This window comes from Ixodes scapularis, unplaced genomic scaffold (assembly GCF_016920785.2).
Source record: "Ixodes scapularis isolate PalLabHiFi unplaced genomic scaffold, ASM1692078v2 PGA_scaffold13__105_contigs__length_92229423, whole genome shotgun sequence".
Classification (NCBI taxonomy): Eukaryota; Metazoa; Arthropoda; class Arachnida; order Ixodida; family Ixodidae; genus Ixodes; species Ixodes scapularis.
Genome location: NW_024609839.1, coordinates 24990265 through 25011173, shown reverse-complemented (window position 1 = coordinate 25011173; position 20909 = coordinate 24990265). Strand labels below are relative to the sequence as shown.

At 41.0% G+C, this 20909-nt stretch overlaps 1 protein-coding gene across 1 annotated transcript in view; it reads right to left on the bottom strand.

Moving 5' to 3' along the window:
* Positions 1–20909, bottom strand: part of LOC120844440 (neprilysin-1-like) — a 114156-nt gene that overhangs the window by 12361 nt on the left and 80886 nt on the right. The window contains exons 12-17 of the mRNA XM_040216230.1: positions 16151–16266; positions 13939–13997; positions 11806–11857; positions 3954–4021; positions 3360–3490; positions 1760–1825 (exon numbers count right to left, since the gene is read on the bottom strand). Of these exons, the coding sequence (XP_040072164.1) occupies positions 1760–1825; positions 3360–3490; positions 3954–4021; positions 11806–11857; positions 13939–13997; positions 16151–16266 (492 nt within the window). The remainder of the gene's footprint in view (positions 1–1759; positions 1826–3359; positions 3491–3953; positions 4022–11805; positions 11858–13938; positions 13998–16150; positions 16267–20909) is intronic.

The window sequence follows — 20909 nt, the reverse complement described above, 5'->3', positions numbered from 1 at the left end:
CTCCTCCTTCCCCTCTTCTCTCGTGCTCATCGTAGTGACCTCTGAATGCCGTCACGTGCAACCGGCATAGAAAAGGGTAAAATTGTCCACATGCGGCTGCAGCTTCTAGTGAATATATCGTTTTATAAAACTGCAGAAAGGGTGGCTTTAATTGTTTTAGCGATACAGAAGTTTAATTTTGAGAAGAATGATTTCACATTTTATGGTTAATGGCAGTATACAAAATCCGAAATTTAGACTAGCCACATTAATCCCTAAAATTATATGACTGTACTATTTGTACCACACCAATACTGACTTTCTTGAGGGTGATATAAGCTCAAGATGCATCAATGCAGAGTGCTTGCGGTCTGTGGTAATAAATTAAATTAATGCGCTTTTTACGTGTCGATCTTGAATTGCAGTATAATTATTCTCATGACAGGCAGGGTATTAGAACGCATGGATGTACAGAAATCAATCAACTGTTTTGTAGCATAGTCCTAGAAGGCTTTATATTTAGTACCTCTTAAAAGAAAAAAAAATCATTGTTCAACAGTACTTAACATGGCGGACCACTTACGTTATCTAGTATTCTTTTTGGTTATGATTAGAGTGCCGTGTTTTCGGTAATCGCCAACAAGCCCCAAAAACTAACTCTCAAGCCGGTTTTGATCAAAATTGGTGAAAACCAAAAAATCCTGGACTACCGCCTTTCGTCACTGAGAAAAACGTTAGCTTCGGGGGAAAAAACCTTTAACTATAATTTTCTTTGTGGTTACCTTTCCCACAGCCACACTCAACTGTCCGCGAGGCTCATTCTTTCTTCGGAAACCAGTACTCCTATCTAGTTTTTGTTTAAACTTGTAACGGGACGTTTTTTTAAGCATTCCGAACTCTAGAGGTTAGGGAATTTGGCGCCCGTGTCCAGCTTCTTCAACGGAAGGATCGATAAACATCGATTTCCTGTTCGACACCAAAAATTGACACTGAAAATAACCGAATTTGTTGAAAAAAGTCAACACCGAAAGCACTTATCCCTAGCTACGATACAAATGGTCGCACATCAATTCAGTGCTTAGAGGTGCTGATCAAATGGATTGCCTTACTTTTGTTTCTGTATCGTAAAATATCTCAGTACTTTCTGCTGCTGTTTGAAGCCAGTCTTTCCAATTAGAGTGATATACTGAATGGTTTGATTTTTATATGTTAACATTTCACTACCCTAACCAACGATCAGTTGTTACTTTCCTTGCCCAGCACATGGCAACAATATTCCAATGCTCAAGCTTTCAGCTTTGCACACAATCTGGATGAACTTCAAGTTATTGAACCGTGCAACAAGGCCCGGCACTTCCCCTGCGTCCTAACACAGATAAAAGTAGAAAATTACACAATAAACTAAACACGGCGTAGCACCCTTTATATTCAGAATGCATCACTATTAAATAAATTACTAATTAGAGCACAGGTTGTTTAGTAACAATATAGAAATTCATAATAGCTTCTCGAAATGTGTAAGCGTCGTGTCATATTAATCTTAACAAGAACACTCCACTTCATACACGATTATGCCTAAAACATTGGGATTTGTCGTGTAGTCCAAAGGAAGTAAAATGTTTTATATTTTTTTATGACGCAACACAGTTTTGTCACTGAGAATCATCTAGCTCAGTGCTTGATATCAAAATCTGCTGCGCAGAAAATAGTTTGTATTAAACTTGACCCTAACACACTACAGCAGTGCAGGCGCAATACAGAAATGAAGTGATATAAATACCAATAAAATAGCACTCATTCCGCCGTTGTCAGCAATATTCTCCACCTCATTTCTTGTTCCACTGAGCTGCACAAGCAAATAACAAATAAACTTACTTTGACCATGTATCAACATAATTTGTACATATGTCAAATGTAGGTACATAAAATACCTACGTGAAAGTGATAAGCTATTAAAGTACAAGAAATATTTTTGGTAAAAATGGACTCATAAAAACATTAAAAAAAAATCTTACGTCTAAATTTAAGTTTGCAACTGCACAACATGCACGTACAAGACTGTTAATTTGCTCGGGCCCTACTGTAAAGGCCCCTCGGAACGGACTCTATTCACTCAAAGGAAGAAGCTGCTGTCAAAATACATTACGGTATAGCTCGCAAACTGTACATGTTTAAAAAGTCGTAGTCTTACGCGGTCTGAACCAGAGCCGTGCATAGAGAAACTTTGGCCATACATTGGGAAATATAGCAGTAAAATGAGGAGACGCTACTGGCCGTTCCAGGGACTTTTTACAAATTCGAATGTGGCCGGTCAGAAGGCGAAAGTAATTCCCTGGTGGTGGTCGCGAGAAACGAAATTAATAAGTGCGTCGGAGGAACTCTATGATGCAGGGGATGTTTCAATCAAGGTCATCGAAAATCATGGTGGAAGAGCGCGACTAGCGGAAGGATCGACATAGTCCGTACGTCAGGCGCCGAGGGCCGGGAATCAGCCATCCAAGCGGTCCCAGTGTGTTCGAGCAAAACAGAGTTCGAGCTGCACATTGGTTTCTTACATCTTTCTGCATGATTATAATCGAAACATACCGTGCACCCTAGTTTCAACCATTAAGGGTTACTATATTTAGCTCATACGCGCTAATTTAAACCACATATCTATGATTAAAACTGTTTCTCGCTAACACCACTAGGGGATTCTTTTCGGCTTCTCGTTGGCAAAGAGAGCATGTCAAGCCCTCTTTCTGCGTCTGGTGCACGCCCTGGCTCCGGCGCGCTTATGCCATTGACCGAACTCTCTCTATACACGGCTTGGGTCTAAACTATATAAGTGCGGCTTCTACAATGATTTGTTCTTCTCCAGATCGTTCATTTTGAAAAGACTTGGCGTATATTGCGGATGACATATTGCGTTAATTTTCCTTTTTTGCATTGCAGACTTTTTGCGCGCTAATAAAGTTGGCATTTTCTAAGGCGTGCCGTGTATGATAATTCCTTTCGTGCCCACTAAGTATCAGGCGTAAAATGCCTAAATTTAATTTTCTCGGTTCAAAATATTTTATTTAAACAGCATTGAAACAATGGTCTTACTCTCATCTTATTTATTTATTTGAATATTTTCCGGCAATTTGTAAATGCGCAAGTGAATTTTTTCAATGCCTTTTTTTTTCCCAGTATTTTCCTCAACAAACCGCGAAAAGGGATGCTAAGGGAAATGAAGCCTTCTCAAAGGGAGATAATGTCATGAAACGGCAGGCTATACATCTGGCTGTGGTAGATGACGCCACGGAGTGTATTAGGTTTTCTTGCAATGGATTAAACGTAATAAACAACACGAAGATTTTCTGCTAGGAGGCTATAAAACATAAACAAAAGTCACGTACTTGTACTCCGGCTTCTTGATCATGTATAGCTGAATATTGGGTCACAAAACACTGGGCTTCCTTTGTAAATGCAGCTATATCAGTTGTAGTCCACCATTTTGACCTTTTTCCAGTGGCATCATACTCCCTGCCTGCGACAGAGCAAAACCTTAAATAGTTATCGTCACATTTTTTACACTCATATTTATAGGCGGCAATTCAAATTAAATTGTCAAACTGTACTGTGTTTGTAAAATATTAGTTAAGATAAAATATCTACGATAATTCAGCCTTATATAGAACTGACCATAACTGAATTTTGAATATTGAAGTCTCGTTTCCCTGCCAATTCTAAGCGGATTACTGACAATGAGTAGATACAAAAATAAATAAATGCAATTTTCTCGCGGCTCGCCTTGCGCTATTGCGAGTAACCCCCTTGTCGAGACCTGATACTTTATCTAGTCTTCTAGTAAAAATGTGTAGGGTTTAATCATATTTTTTATTTTATGGTACGCGGCTCCTATCACTCTTAACACGAATATATTTTTGCTTGACACAGGTACAAGAGATAAACTTTTTCCCTTTATGCAAAATACAAAAACCTCACATTACCTTGACTGTCAAACCCATGTGTGAGCTCGTGGCCACCGAAAAAGCCAGAACTTCCCAGGCTGGCAGCACTGCAGAAAGTAAAGTTTCAATTCGTCTAGCAATTTAAAAAAAAAAGAGAAATAGGCAGCCTAGTCTAACAAGATTAAAAAAAAAAAACAATACTAAACGACTAACTTATTGGAACTGATTAGTTAAGCGTGAAATCGACACTTTCTAGAAACAAGCAATATTTTTATCGAGCTGGTAGAAAGTGTCTTCTGAAATGCTTTTTCAATAGATGTATTATTCGAATTCATTTAAAACGTAATTCTTCTTCAGTGACAGCAAAGACAGAGAATACAAAATACAAAGTTTGTATATTGCTGCACTAGGGCTTGTTGCCTAATGAACATCAAGTGCTGGTTATAGGAAAATAATAGTTTTACGGTTTAGGTGCATAGTGTGCGAGAAGCAACTGGCGTGGCTCAGGGTTTTCGTTCTTTCTTCTTTTTTTTTTGACCTCCCTTCAAGCGATTTTTTTTATAGTAATCGCGCACTTCAAGACCCATGCTGTCATCATGGGTCTTTAGCTGCCGCAATGCATAAAAAACTTGAACATGGAAACTACAATCTTCAAGACGGCTTCCATTTTGGCTTAAAAACCTGATACGAATGCATACAAACTTATCGAAAGTTGTGCGTATTGCGTCTGAACAATTATTGCTACAACCTCAGATATTAAGTGCACGTGTGCCACATTAAATACACAAATAAACGACCTGACACGACGGAAGGCCCGTTGCACTCAAGTTTTGGGCAGTCCATCTCGCTTGCTAGAGCGAGTATTTTTAGATCGCGTTTAGTTGTTCGTCATGACGCTCCCCCCCCTTGCTCGCCAACGCTATGCCAGGAGCAGTCGCAGACATTGGTACAACAAGGGTGGGGTGAATTCCTGATATTGGTTCAGGGTGGGGGTTGGGGTAATAAATTAGGTGACGGGAGCGACCATAAGAGAAAGTCGCGGCGGACGGTGCCCAGGAGATCATGCCGGATGTCGCCGCCGTGTCACATGCTGCCGCCTAATTTAAAAGAACCTCAAAGCGGCGGCTAATATTTTTCTTTAAAGGGAGATCACAGGCTATTTAAATAATGCGTGAGGTGTGCCCGATGTCCATCGTCGAAGTCAACTAGCGATTTCCAGCGAACAAAGGTGCTCCCGCATTCTTCAGACAAATGCAAAAGAAGAAAACACGAGCGAAGAGGTTTTGGGGGTGGCGACAGCCTTTTTCACCCCTCTCCCTTTCTAAACATCACTGCGCTCTGCAAGAAAACATCAATAACCAAAAAGCTGAGAGGACTGCATACTTATTTTCGTTTTGTTTTTGACTTATTTCGGTCGCTTGTTGCCACACATCGACAGATGCTGACAGACACGTGTATCAGACTGCGGATCTTGCGTGATGAAAGGTTAGAACGCTGTTTCATAATCACCTGTTACGAGCGTCGCAGGCAATGTTAGAAGGGTATGTAATAGCGGACGGACGCAATCAATGGCGAGAGTGGAAGCGCCGCTTTCATGGCCGCATGTTAGGGCGTTCCAGTGGTGGTAGTAAGGTGTGTTCTGATAGCAGACGACGCCGTACACTGCCGCGCATGAAGGTAGGAGAAAGAGGGGGTGACACACCGGCTCAAGCCCGCCAGACTAGAAAATCCGAAGCGAAGCGGGAAGTAAAGGTCGCGGCCGATGGGAGCGCCCTCAATGGTGCCCAAGTCCATCCACAAGTCCAAGGGTGCCCAAGTCAGTCCAATAGCGTCGTTTGGTTTTCGTCATCGTTAAAGGCGGGTTCCCCCGAGCCGGAAGACTCCCCCGGCCTCACCCCTTTTGGGCACCATGTCGCTTACAGAAGCTTCCTAGCTACATTTTGCCGCGCGTCTCCCCGCACGACTAGCAGCCGGTGTCAGACGGTAGATGAGACGCACCAGATGTTGCGACAGGGAGACATTAGTCTTGCGAACGTGTCTAGCCTAGCAGCCAAGCCAATCCAGTAGTAATGGGCGAGGCCACCGTTCTGTGGGCGGGGCAAGGACATTTAAATATCTGAGGACCCGACATGGACGTCGTGCCTAGTGACGCCGGAAAAAGAACTCAATATAAGAGTATCTTGCGCACCGACCAGCTCCCCTCGAAGCTACCATAGTCTGCTAGCCATTCGGTCGGCTACTTTAGGCTTAGGGGCGATTCAAACACTTGCGTTGAGTCCTACCGTGTGCGACAGCAGCGACTTATTTATTTATTTATTTATTTATTTCAAAATACTGCGACCTCGATGAGGTCATCGCAGGAGTGGAGAGAAAACATACATATACATTCAAAAAGACAATCGATTAAAGATGTACACACCCTACAAACAAAACTTAGAAAACCTTGAAAAATGCAATATCAAAAGATTACAAAAACAATCACATACACTTCAAGTACAGATTCCAGGCACCATACCAGAACACCTACTGTATTTCTAACACAAACTTATCAAAATCGAGACAACGAATGGATCCATTTATGTTATTCCAGTTTTCTATCGTTCTAGGAAAAAAAGAATATTTAAAACAGTTAAGGTGGGTTCTGTATGGTACAAGATTTAATGGATGGAAGCTTCTAGTGCGTGATTCAGTAACAAAACTAACATATTTTTCTCGATTAAGTGTACAGTTATTATTCACTATTTTATGCAGGAGCTTGAGCCGTTCTACAGCGCGTCTAGAATCCAGAGGCGTAAGTCCTATGTCAGTCATGGCAGATGTAGGAGAAAAATTGCGGTCATATCTATTACAAATAAATCTAGCTGCCTTTGATTGTATTGCGTCAATCTGCTTTATATCACCTTTTAGATAGGGATCCCACACCACACAACCGTACTCTAAGATAGGTCTAATCAAGGTCTTGTACGCCGTTATTTTAACTTCCCTAGTTGAAGATTTTAAAGTTCTCTTGACGTATCCTAGCCTTTGCAGAGCACGGGAACAAATAGAACTGATGTGCTTATCCCATTTGAGACTAGGCGTGAAAAAAATACCCAAATACTTGTATTCGTGAACTTGACGCAGAATTATATTACGAGTACCATAGCTAAAAACAGACGGTTCCTTCTTATTAGTAAATGACATAACTACAGATTTCTCAAAATTAATTTCCATCTGCCACTTTTTACTCCAATTCAAAAACTGTTCAAGAGAGTCATTTAGTAAGGCATGGTCATCTACCGAGTTGATTTCGTTGTACAAAACGCAATCATCTGCATAGAGGCGAATTTTAACTTGAAGACCATTTGCAACGTCATTAATATAAAGTAAAAACAAAAGAGGACCTAAAACTGATCCCTGTGGGACACCGGAACTAACTGAGACATTACTAGAATGAACATCCCTGTATGAAACAAACTGTGATCTATTTTTTAGGTAATCTTCGATCCAATTAACTAATGACGTATTATTTAATATCGCTTGTAATTTCTGAAGAAGCTTATGATGTGGTACCTTATCAAAAGCCTTAGAATAATCTACAAAGATGGCATCAAGTTGTACTCTTTTATCTAAAGCTAAAGCTATGTCGTGAGTGAATTCAAGAAGTTGGGTTGAGGTGGAGTAACCATGACGAAAACCATGCTGTTGAGTGCAAAGAATAAAATTAGTCTCGAGGTACTCAGATATCTGTTTATAGACAATATGTTCCAAAAGTTTGCATGAAGACGATGTGAGCGAAATGGGTCTGTAGTTTGTGACCACCTGTTTGTTGCCTGACTTGAACAAGGGGATAATTGCGACGTTAGACTTTTTACGGGTTGATATGACAGCGGGATTTTAGGCCGCTTAGAATCGCCCCGTTGCCATAGCAACCCGTAAAAGGATTAGCGTCGCAAGACGTTAATCCCTTTACGGGTTGGATGGATAATCCGTAAAAGGATTAACGTCGCAAGTCGCACACGGTCGGACTCACGCAAATGTGTGAACCAGCCTTTAGGCTACGTCTGCTCCGCGCCTCCGGCCTGCTTCATCTACCCGCATTCTCGGCTAGCTTTCGATACGATCGGCGCCCCAAAAGAAGTTTCGACGAGCACGCGCATTCTCATCATGACGGAGGGAAAAAAAAAACACCTGTTGGAAGCAGGGCTTGCACGATCTTTCTCAACTTGGTGCCATTCTCAGGGTTCCTGCGCTCGACGTCTGATAACGCTCGTTTTCCGAAGCCGCGCGAGCTATGACAACTCTACTACACGGCGACTTCCTACTGGACGGGCAAGTGTTAAACTTCACACCTCAATGGACGCCGCCATGTAAATATGAGGCAAGCAACCACGATGAAGCAGAAATACGATGGCAACGCGGCGGTTTTCCTCCGACTTACATGGCGATGTACGTTGAATTACTTTCGTAATCAAAATATAAACTACTCGAGACTGCAGTAAAAGATGAGGGTTTAAAAGACATCGAAAAAGGATTGTCTCATTGGCCGAGAGACTGAGGTAACATTTCGTGGCCTACTTCCGTTTCACTTCGCTCTATATATGGAGAGTACGGGCACCGAGTGCTACCCAGTATAACCTCCTTGGGTCGGAACCTAGAGCGGGTGGTGAAGTCCGCCTAAATTGCGCCTAGCGTCGAAAATATAAAGTTGAGACGTTTGTTGGTCACCTTTCTTCTGTCCCTTCTAATTCATCTTCAAGTTCCAGTCTCAGTCTCAGGGTTTAAACATCATGACTCAAACGCACCAGCTTGGCTATACGTTGACCATTTTTCGTAGATATTTAGCAAGATAGTTTTTGTTTCGTGAAAAATTTAAACGAATTACATCCCTGATTCACATCGCCCATTAGAAATTTCTTTTTGCATTTCAGTATCCCTTAAATTTCTGAACCCGGCATCTAACCATGTTTATATCATAGATTAAAGAACTTCCAAACGTAGCATGCAAACAGTAGTTATTTTCCTTTTTTTTTACCACTGAGATGTTTTTTACAACTCGTTTTTTGTAACACATCCTTAACGCAACGACCGTTGAATGGCAATCTTCTTTACAAAAGAATCAATATGCGACCTGGAAACGTTTAGGTTATATATTTCTTTTTGGACAACAAAAATAAGAGGGGCTTAAGCAGCTTCTTTTGTCTAAAAGAATAAAGTGATTATTATAAAATCTCAAGACAGCTGACATCACTCTATTTGATTTGGCGTGTTTCTTTTCTCAATCATTGTTCATCACTTTTTCGGTAACATCAAATTTACAATGAACTCCAGCTAATTTTGTCGAGTTAGGTATTAGAGCTTAAACTAATAAAAAAAAAACACCACAAAGCAAATAGTAAACGTCATATTTAATAACGTGCATGTTCCAAGAAAACATGCTTACGCTACTAAAATATTTGCTAGTCTAGTCATGTAGTCGCACTGCTTCCATCCAAATTAATATAAATACAAGCCGTTTATAATTTAAAACATGTAACACATACGCCATTTTGTCGTATGTGTTACATTTTGGCTGCTCGCATCAAAATCTGTCTCTTTGGAACAAATTCGTTTGAAACGATGAGCTTGGCTATAGGGAATGCGCTCACTCTCAAGAAGCTACAACCGTCATTCCACCGTCCTTGAAACTTGGGCCCGACCGTCAAGCTTCTTCACCCGGATATGAACTGCTCTACGCTTCTCTCTCACGAAAGCTCTAACCGTCACCTTGCCGAAATTTGGACCCGACTGTAGCATTGTATAAACGTTTGCCCATATGGAACTCTTCCTACGCTTTTTTGGAAACTCAACCGTCATCCCGCCTTTTTTGAAACTTAGACTTGACCGTAGCATTGTTAAATACCACCCGCGTTCATCTGTAAACGTTCTCCCTGACGAAGGCCGGACTCCAGCCGAAACGTCGAAGAATAAATCATTTCGTCGTTTACCCTGAGACTGGGGGTTTTTTTCGAAGAGAAGAAGTAGCAGAAAAAACAGACAGGTCTCAAAAGAATAAATCGTCCGTCGTTGCTGTTTTCACCAAGGTTTTTTTCTTCCCAGTCATATATCTATATATATATATATATATATATATTATTTCAGTGTTCCTTAAGTTATTAGAGATTGAGGAAACGAAACAGCATATTGGCCGCAGTCAGGAGTCCTGGCACCGGCACATACTTAGACACGCTGCTGCGTGCCGTTGATATTTGTCTTGATCAGCACATCAAAGCTTTAATATAATCCTAAAACATTCAGGCAGCAAAGAAGGCACAATCCCGCGCAGTTACTGACGTATGCGGCTTTACACAAAGCAAGGGGACATTTGGAATCAGCACGACAATGCCCGCCCTAACACCAGTCTCAAAACCCAGGAGACAAACACTTGAACTGCACTGTCCCATCTCTCTGTAGTTCTGATTTCACCTCTCAGATTTGCATCTTTTTGTCCCTCTAAATAATTAACTTTGTGGAAGAAGGTTTCAAAATGACGAGAATGTGATTCGTGGGGCTCGGACATGACTATGTAAAAATAAAATAAGTTGGTACAGGGAAGGCACCCATGCCCTTAGTTTGTGCCAGCGCAAAACCGTGAAGCTGGGCGGAGGTTCTGTAAAGATAAAATATATAGCGGAAATGTGAAGAAATATTTCGTGTATTTCTTAACAATTTCTGTAAAACGTTCTCGCCCCCCCCCCCCTCCCTTCAACACCCCCCCCCCCCTTCTCCCTTCCAAAAAAAGAAAGGCATTACTTTCTGGGCATTACCCGTACAAGGTACCTAACATTTCGAAGAAATAAGAGACTAAAAATACGAAAGTTGACACCGAGGAAGGTCCATGGTGCTAACCAGGATTCGTGAAAATTCCTGGTATACCTTCCGAAAATTCCTGAGAGTTATGAGTGGTACGTCATAGTTCTAAGAAAATGTATTATAAGAATATTTAAAAGAGACAGAGGTAAGTCTACTTTTTCCGAGAGGCCTGTGTGGTCTGTCAGAATCTTTCAGTGGAAAGCAACGTGAACCATTCAAATATTTTTAACGCGTCTCGGGCCCATCAGAGTACATCGGTTGGAGAAGCCGTTTGGCCATTTTGTATTGGGCGGCCGTAAGAAAAGGTCGCTCAGAGTCGGCTTGCGGCCCCACGTGTGGGATCTATCTCTTAGAGCAGCTCAGTGCGCGGATAAGGGAGGAGGTTCCTCAGTGCCCTGTTTCTTGTGTCGATTGAGCCGTACGGCTTCGAAAGCTCGTCCAACGGGCAAAAAGAAACGCCGGGGACGCCGTTGCGACGGCACCAGGCACAGGACGATGACCGTGCTCAGGATTCTTTCAACGGCAGCGGAAGTTGGCTTCACGTTCGTGGTTTTTGTTACACATGTTACCGAAAGTGTGTGTGTCTGTTGCACCCTCTCAAGTGTAAGAGTTTAACTACCTTACATCTCAGGAATTTACTCAGCGGAATTGTGAGTACCTCGAAAGATATTTTTGGCGAAAAAGATCTCGCTTGCCGCAATTTGTCCTGATCGCCTCTTTCCAGAGCTGCTTGCGCCCGTGTTCGAGTGCAGGTTGGTTCTTACTGTCACCATACCGTAACACGAGAAGTGTTTGATGTAAGATTATGTTTTCCGACAGAATAGTCGAACTCAAATCAGAAGAATCTAAAAAAACGTCCAGAGAGCGAAAATAATTACGAGATCAAGCTTTCAAATCATGCCCTGCATAAAACGAACGGATGAACTAAAGAGATGTCTGCTTCAGCGCGTTTTAATCACAACAACAAATAACCCTACAGTTCAAAGTTGTCTTCACACTTGCAAATATCTTTTAGCTGATACAGGACGATTTGAAGGCAGAGCATTCTCGGTATACTTACACTGGGATTTTGTATGCGTAGAGGGGCTCCTGTAGCAGTCCAGCATGCAGTACTTGAAGTAAAAGAGAGAGGCAAATGAAACCTAAAAAATTATATCTAATTTTTGTAGCGGTAACAAATCGCGGCTAGTATTATTAGAAACAGCACTGATAATTTAGTCAATTTATTTAGATATTTTAATTTAACGAACACAGCTACAGTGAAATGAGGAGTCAAGACAGAAAACAGCCATTAAATCAACTGTTCGTAGGTATGTCTGAAAATACATCCGTAATTGCAAAAAGGAGGCGGGAATATGGTATAATTAATTGACTGTCGAGGTATAACCTCGATATAAAATGAATAACTCCTAACATTTTGTTGTGAAGTATATAAGTGTGGTTGTGACGGGCTGAGTGATAAGTTGGTGCAAGCATTAGTTACGATAAGTCGGATTGGTGACGCCGGTAAAGCTTGTGATAGAAGCAGGGACAACGAGCAAGCGGGAAAGTAGTACACGTAGCTAAGCTTTTTTCATGTTAGTTACAGTGACCGTAGGAGCATAACGTGTATTGTGAGGGCGCTTCCGGGAGACGAGGCCACCGCTGGCGTACGTACCGCACCAAAGTTAATTTGGGTCGTAACATGTTTTCCGCTTTGTGTTTGCGAAAAGTAGATCTTACACTGAAGTCTAAGAAGCTGGACGCTTTATGAATCTTTGAACATTGAAGTGATCAACAAAATAGTGTGCAATATTCTTGTTTTATAATTCTAGCCATGTTCAAGAACTGTGATATAACAGACGACTTGAGTAGACAACACCTTTCGAGCTGTCGAGGCCGAGCAAGAATGCGCACGACGGCTCATGTCATCGCGCCCGTCGCGTGTGCTGCAAGAGCGACGGTCGCTTTTCCCTGTGCTTGGAGAACCAAAATATGGGGCATTGCAACACTCTACATTGCAATTGTAGAGTCGCTCTGCATCAGCATTGCAAGCATCTCAAGCTACTCTAGTTTTAGGTAACCAAGCTCGCGGTTTGCATTGCCATTAACATATTCAACATGAGAGTTTCAGGAGATATTAGAGGCCTTACAGATGGCAAGGTACTTTTAAGCTAAAACAAACGCTAAAATTTTTGTACATGTAATGTATAGCACGTGCAGTGTAAAAATGGAGCACTCTCATAAGCTTATATTTAGCAGTATTTCATTATATCAGCCGAGAATCTCAGCACTGGGCAACGCAATAAAGGTATGTTTGAAGTTGGTAAGTACCAAACGGTCTAGTTAGATTCCGATACATAACGCTGTAATCAGCAAAGAAACGAAATGAAAAGGAGGTATTAGGTACTAGATTGTTCACATCGATTCGAAACACTAAAACAATTATTGAGCCTTACGGTACACCGGAGTCCAGAAAGACAAAAAAAAAATAATATTAGCATTGACAAAGTGTATACAATCAGAAAAAGGCAGACATTCGAGTGAGTTCAGGAGTGTCAACGTTTAAGGGACAAACAGTATAATTTAGTAGAATGTGTGATATTTTATCGGATACCTTGAGGTTTTCAATTGTGTCTGTCAGGCAGTTAGTATGGAAACCAAAATCGAGGAAACAATGAAGTTTTCGAGCGAAAGAGAGAAGTCGAGTCACACATGATATTGCCTTTCGGAGCCTATGTTGAGGCGATGTAGAATTGACTGGGATCTAAGAAGCTTATTAAAACAGTGTAGAAGATACCTTTAAGGGCTTTACATGCAAGTATAATGATAGTTTCATAAATGGGACGGTAATTGAATGCTTCTTAGTAGCTTCCTGATTTAGGCAACGCAACAACCTTACCGATGTTTCAGTTGATAATATAGTGCCAGATTCTAGTACAAACTACGAACGAATACCTATTTGGTGTGATTTAGAAAAGTAGACTTGATAACGTCAACTAGTTATTGTTAATATTGGATAAACATGTTTGTGATTGTTTATTTCTACTAAAAGCCTATACTTTATGAGGGATATGATCATTCGAAAAAAATATGCTTAAAATATATCCTATTTTTATAATAATTATGTAATAAGAACCTATAGTAGCAAGCATTTAAAAAAAAATCTAAAATTACTGTACTTAGCCATAATTCACAATCAGTTTTCACTTACTGAAAGAATTTGTTGAGGGCTTGTACTCTCCATTCACATCAGCTGAATCTCTTGACCATCTGAAATGTAATTTAAAATGTTACAGTACACTTTCCACTCTGATAATAAATGTGGGTATCCGCACCATTACGTGTGGCTTTAAACCCAGAAGTATTCTACAGATGATCGGAATGGTATGGGTGTCTTTCGAGGAGAGCACACAAATTGGTTTCTTAACATGTTGCCTCACGATATACTACAGAGGTGTCATAGGACGGCTCATTCAATATTTTGAATTTTGAATATATTAACTCGCTTGAGCCAAATTAAAAAAAAATGCTCTCCCTAAAAACGAGCGTTCAGCTGAAAAAAAAAAAAAAAAAAACGCGGGTCGATGCGGCATTTTAGTGATCGAAAGACAGGTAAAACAAGATTGAATTAATTAAATTTATTCCATTACATTTTACCAAAACGAACCTCAAATGGCATATCCAAATCATTAATTTATACTATAGGCCTCCTCTTTTATGAGGGATATCATCATTCGACCAAACTATGCTGAAAATATAACTTATTTTTATAATTAATATGTAATAGGAACCTATATTAACAAGCATTTCAAATAAAAAGCAATGACTGTGCTTAGCCATAATTAAGAACCAGTTTTAACCTACTGAAAGAATACGAGCTAGGTTTCTACGTAAACACCTCAATACAAAATGACACCGTAACTTGTTAAAACAGCGATTACCCGGTTCCTTTAAAGAGCCAAATACAATCGGGACCACTTTTTATTGCAGGGTACGGTACATCACCACCAGCTCTGCCACAGCCATACCTTCCGAAGCTACTAACCCAAAAAATTAAAGTATATTAATATTTTCGTCTAAAATGAAACCTGAAAATATTGCATCCCGTTTATATTTTTTGAAGAAATTCAACATTATTCTTTATCCTGTTGATAGAGAATAATGTTAAAATAAAGAAGCTGAAGTTTGTTTAATTTAAAATCTCATTTAACGGAAAGCAGCAAGTCCTATGATAAACGCACACATTGAGAATAATTTGAGGAACGATAAATATTTAGCATTAAGCTTAACGTTAAGACCGTGTTGGACACAACGTTTATTAAAAAAAAAACTTATTTGATATAGGGCAACCGCATCACAGTTAGCTAGCGGGTACGCATATGGAAGTTTTGTTTATTCCCGTGTGATTTCTTTAAACCTCAAAATAATTTTACACAAAAAAGCTACCCTGTTGAGAACAACAATATGAACGCGCTCTGCGACTTTTTTATTGGACGGTTTGCGCATACAAAAATATTAAATATCGGCCAATTAATCTGCGTGAATTAGACAATTTGGCACATCGCAAAAATTACTTGCTCAAAATGATTGAGGACAATACTGCTTTGGTTCGATATATGGAGCGTGTTCCAGCCTCTTTAAGTCTTGGGAGAAGTTAGTTGAAACCCCCTGAAAGTATGGCGGCTGGATCTAAAAAGTATTTCTTGGTTTTTGTATAAATAACTCAAGGGCACTGGGTGGGTATCCTTGTGCCACACAGAGAAGTTTCCATTAAGAAGATGCACGTAATACAAGTGCCCAGTAAAGCTCAATGAATACAGTGCTTTTTGCGTATTGTACTTGTAGTGTGGTAACTTACAAGTGCTGATATTGTTAGGAAAACATTTGATGGGTCTGAAAAAAAATTATGTATAAAAACCAACGTTTTTTTTGAAAAATAAAACAAAGAAGTGTAGGGGCCGGGGGGGGGGGGGGAAGGGGGGGACGCATCTTTGATAATCTGTTTGTAGTCTTTTATTCTTATTTTCTGCTTGCTCTAAATACATAAATGTCTGCAAAAAAAGCAAAAAAAAAAGCACACGCTTTGTATTGGAATAAGCGTGATTGCACAAACGAGCTGGCAAGCGATTATATATATATACATATAAAATAAAGAGAAGGGAACACAAAGGAGTGGACAAACACAACACAGTTCCAAATAAAAACTGCTTTTGCTCTTTGTCCTCTAGTGCTTTGTTGTTTTTGCTGTGTTGTTAGGTACAAAAAAGGACAGCTTCTTGCGTTTTCGTAAGCATTGTGTTCACCCCTCATTCTGTTTTGTTAGATTCGGTAACATATATAGGGTAAACGTTTTTTCGAAACGACAATATATCAAAGGAAAAATAGTGGAGCAATCACGGATAAAAAAAGAGATAGATACTTACTCTTTATTCTTGTCTACTGATTTAGTTAGTTTTTCCAGATTAACCTGCACATTATTCTCCAGTACAGACTTCACCATTGTAACATAAAGCGATTTCTTGTCATCCAACTGAGGAACCTATTATGTCAATGAAACAAATTCGTATTGATTTATGAACTGTTTACCAATCAGCCCAAGTAGTTCCGTGACGTACCGACAGGATAATATTGATTCAAGCTATTCGGCATCTAGGCTTCCCTCTTATAGAAAATTAGCAGGTCAGACCCCTACCATGTTTCATACCGAACGTCGGAACGTAACAGCTCTAAAAAAAAGTAATTTTTTTGTCTCGCCGCTTTTTTTTCTTAAATATACCAGATATCGATCAATGCTATATGCACAGTCTCTTGCTGTTTTTACTTTTAAAGTTTTATTTCTTTGTTTAAGAATCTCGATACCCTAGATAGTTTCTTATCGTAAAAGCACTATGTGAAAAAAAAAAGTGGAAGGGACCTTTATCTCAAAACTCTAAACGAATAAAATGCCGTATTTAGGGAGCGTTGGTTTCACTTTGTTTAGAAGATGTTAAACAGTCATTTCGGGGTATGAAGTCACGCGGCGTCAATATCCCTGCTAAATCAAGCGGTAAAAGAAAATTGGTGAATTGACGTCACGCCGGCGGCGTGTCGTCAATTTGTACAATGAAGTTAACGGGAAACTTTAATTTCTGCATAGGTTACGGGACGTCAAGTTGCTTAACTGCAATTTGTCTGCTAAATTTAACCGAAAACTTCAAGGCATTTTATTCACGTCATGTGGATTTCTCCGCCAGATTTAGAAGACAGGCTGACCGAGAATAGGTCAGCGGAGATGGAGTTAATGTTTAGGTAACGTGATGTCAGTTCGCGTTACGTCAATTTTTCTGATAAATTTAGTGGGAAATGCACAGACAGGCGTACGAACAGATAAATTTTTGGATTGAAGGACTCCGATAAAAAAACACTTTATACTTAATTATAATTTTACTTTCGCAATTTCATGAATGGTATTGCTGCTCGACATGTCTCCCGGTAATTGCTTTGAGGGAAGTTTGAGATAAAACAAATATCTACCAAACAGTGAAAGAGGATATTGCCAAACAAAAGTTTAGAATCAAATTAAACTCCACCTTACTTATAAAAGCTGAACACTAATAATAAGGAACATGAATTGCCCGTATCAAGGCGCCACTTTTTTATGCGGTCGAGTCGATACAGGGGCTCTTAGCACGCACTGTTAGGTTGACGCGAGTGCAAGATTCACAATATGGTATTTCGATATAAGATGCTTAACAGAGTTATTGACTCTCTTTTTCTACTTATTAGAATCTCATTTCCTGTTCTATGACTACCAAATAGATCTACGTCTTTGTTCAGCCTTTTGGCTTAAAATTTGCCCCTTCATTGACACGCATGCAGGTTATGCACGACGCGCTTAATAAGCCTGACGTGCACTTCTTCACCGATTTTGAAATGCTCCCGGAAATATTTCTGCTCAGGTTTCGTCGATAGTGATATATATATATTTTTTGTCATGTGCCAAGTTTTTGTGCACTATTCATAAGGCCTACCTGCTGTTTGGGGCAAAAACCAAAACACATATAAAAAACACACGTGACTGATAGATCGATTGAACACGCTCGCTCTTTTTTTAAGGTGTGCGTGGACGTACGCGGGGTCACCAGTGCCAAAGCAGCGGAATCCAAGGTGAGCAGTGACACCCATAAACGGTGTTGGTCGTCTGTAATTTCACCAATTTTTCAGGCTTGGAATTTAGCGTTGAAATTGCCAAACCAAATACTAGTGCTGGGAACCTTGCAGGATGTCTTGTAGTGCACTCAAGTTTCATGGCTTACTCAGTCGGCAATATCTCAACATTATGTTCTTTTTGCGACTCAGAGTGTAGCTGTCACGTATTTTTTGTAATTGATATTGAACTCACATGATATTCTTCCTGGTCTATGTGTTAAGGCAAAATTAGACTAAACTGAGGATCTCAAGCGAAAAGTATGATGCTATAGCGTGACAAAAACATTATCTTTCATGCCAAAGCAACATAAAGCACACACAGCTCATAGCAATCAAAGTATAAGTGTACAGAATATAGAATACGTGCTGAGACATAATGAAGTATAGCTAATCGCACAACGGCATCCAGAAGTATTTAACAAAACAGTAAAAAGCTATCGCTTAGACTAGTCATCAAAGTCAATCAAGAGACAGCCTCGAATGGTGTCATCAGTATGACGCCTAAGCACTAATACGGCGGTTGCATAAGAATTCATGGAAAGCTAACTGCCGTACACAAATTAATCCTTTTACAACCCTCTCAAAATAAATTTGATTGATGGCATCGTTGTGTGGCCAAACTATGATCAAATAATTAAAATCGTCAATAGTGGGATTTTCGGAAAACGTGCAATTGCCGAGCTGATTCCACTGTTATCATTGTGACTGTAAAAATAAGCGATATTGAGACTCGACCAATACGTCTATTACGATGTGCTGTATTGTCGTCACTGGTTCCTCCTTATCCTCCTCTATCTACAATCGTTCACTGTCCAACAAATTTAACATAACCTTTACGATAGGTGAGTTACGTGATTCCCGAACTAAGGTAAGATCTAGGTATGTACACACAATGTCATCCTAGACACATGGACAATGTCAGTGTTTTGGGAGTAGCCAACGGGAAGGGGTGTGCAGTTACACTTTGTTGTTTACGTCAGTCGTTTTTCGAGCGACTCGATTTGGCCCGGTATAGTGCGATAACATTTTGGCAGAGCGGCCAACACAAGGAAAGGTGAACCGGATCGAGACGAGGTCCCCATTCGGTACTTCACATGGCGATGTGTGTCGTTGTACCGACTCATCTGTAGCTGCTGAGATGTCCGTGTACGGTGTTGCGCGAAGATGCGACATTTTTCAGCTGGGCGAGGAAGACTAGTTATGTGGTCAAAAGCTGCAATACATCTACCTCCGGTTGTTCTACACCGAAACGCCATTTAGGAGCCGACTTTCTTATCAAACTTCCACCATTTCCGCTACTCCGTTCCGAAACGAACACACTACAATGTCATCGACATACCGCTTTACCGCATAGCTCCCCGACGGCATTCCTTTCAGACCATTAACCACTGCGCAGTCCAATGAATTTAAATAGATATCTGCCAGTATCGGTGCTACAAACGAGCCTATACTCACCCCTTCTTTTAGAGCGCAGCTCTTAGATGCCCGTTTCCGGCTTGAGCGGCGTCAGCGTAACCACGCGGTGCATTATAGGAAATGTCCCATAATGCACCGCGCGAGCCACTCCCCTCCAAGGGCACGTGAGCGGTCACGTGGCCCCCCCCCCCCTCCGAAGGAGATTGAAGAATGAGGGGAGGAGGAGGAGGATGAGGAGGTGAGGAGGAGGGAGAAGGGGTATACCCTCCCCTCGGTACTCTTCCATCCTCCTCCTCAAGAGCTGCGCTCTAATTCGACGTTACAGTGAGTTGTAAAGGGCTGTCACTTTTTTGAACATACATTTTGTCCCCATATCACACAATCGTAGACCGCAGATAAAAATCCAAAATTGTCAAGAAACGGTCTACAGAGATGCCCGATCCTGATTGAAACTTCACTAAGTTGAACTCCCAGTGCCTCCTTCACTAGTCTATTACTCTCCAACGAATAATATAAAGCCGAGCACTACTTGCCATGGTGAACGTCCAAGATGCCAATCAATTCGTTTGTTTTTTTCAGTGATAGTGCATTTTTGAGGGGAACGTACTTTAACTCCTGTTGACAGAACTTGGACACCACTTTTTGCCACGTTCCATTCTCATTAACGACCGTTCAAAACGGAAGCTCCGGCTTGTGCTCCTTAAGGGAGAACTTTAAGCTTAATGTTGAGCACCCTGAACCCGAGCTATCGCCATACCCTCGAAATCCTCCTTCTTCAGGACCCCACAACTAATTTTCCTTAACTTCCCAACGTCTCCTCTCAATTCACAGAAGAGGGAACCCAACGCTTCTTTTGCCTTGTTCTCAAAAACTGCCCGGGGAAATACAGCAAACTTCCCACTCTTGTCCGTCTGCACTAACTCCGACGACTTACTTTTCAATTCTTTTTTAACCACTTTTATCTGCCCGAAGTTCCTTTTTTCTCTCGGGTAATCAATGCCCATAAATCGTTCCAATCGTTCAACCACCTGATCCATTTAGGCTGCTTTTTCTTCATGACCGACCATTCTCGCTACCGACTGAATTGACGAAAAAACATCAAGCCTAGATGGCTTCACATTTACACATAACTTAGGCCCCTCCCCAACATTGTTTCCATTTTCCGGGACACTGATGCTTCATGAGGATTGAGCAGATTACCAAACGATACGTTCCGACAATCATTTACATGCGTTCTATCAATGAGTCATCGACTGTCCTGCCGATTGTGAGTTTCATGCAACACATTACCAAGTCCGATGCCGTGGGTGCTCTGCCTCTTGATGCTGTCCAAAACGTGTCTCCGCCTTGCACCCCAAATCGGTTTGGAGTGGGCCCTCCTAAAGTTGCTTCAGTGCTGAAAGTCCTTGTGGCTTCGAAGATCCGTCCCGAGGAGCAGAGTCCACAGTCTGCCACTTGCGTTGCGGATCTCCAGAATCCTTTGAGACGTACTGTCCCCGTACGTTCTATATATCTTCTTTTCGGTGATACAGGGAATTGTCGGTGACGATAGATGCCTGAAGAGCTTCGGGTCGACGA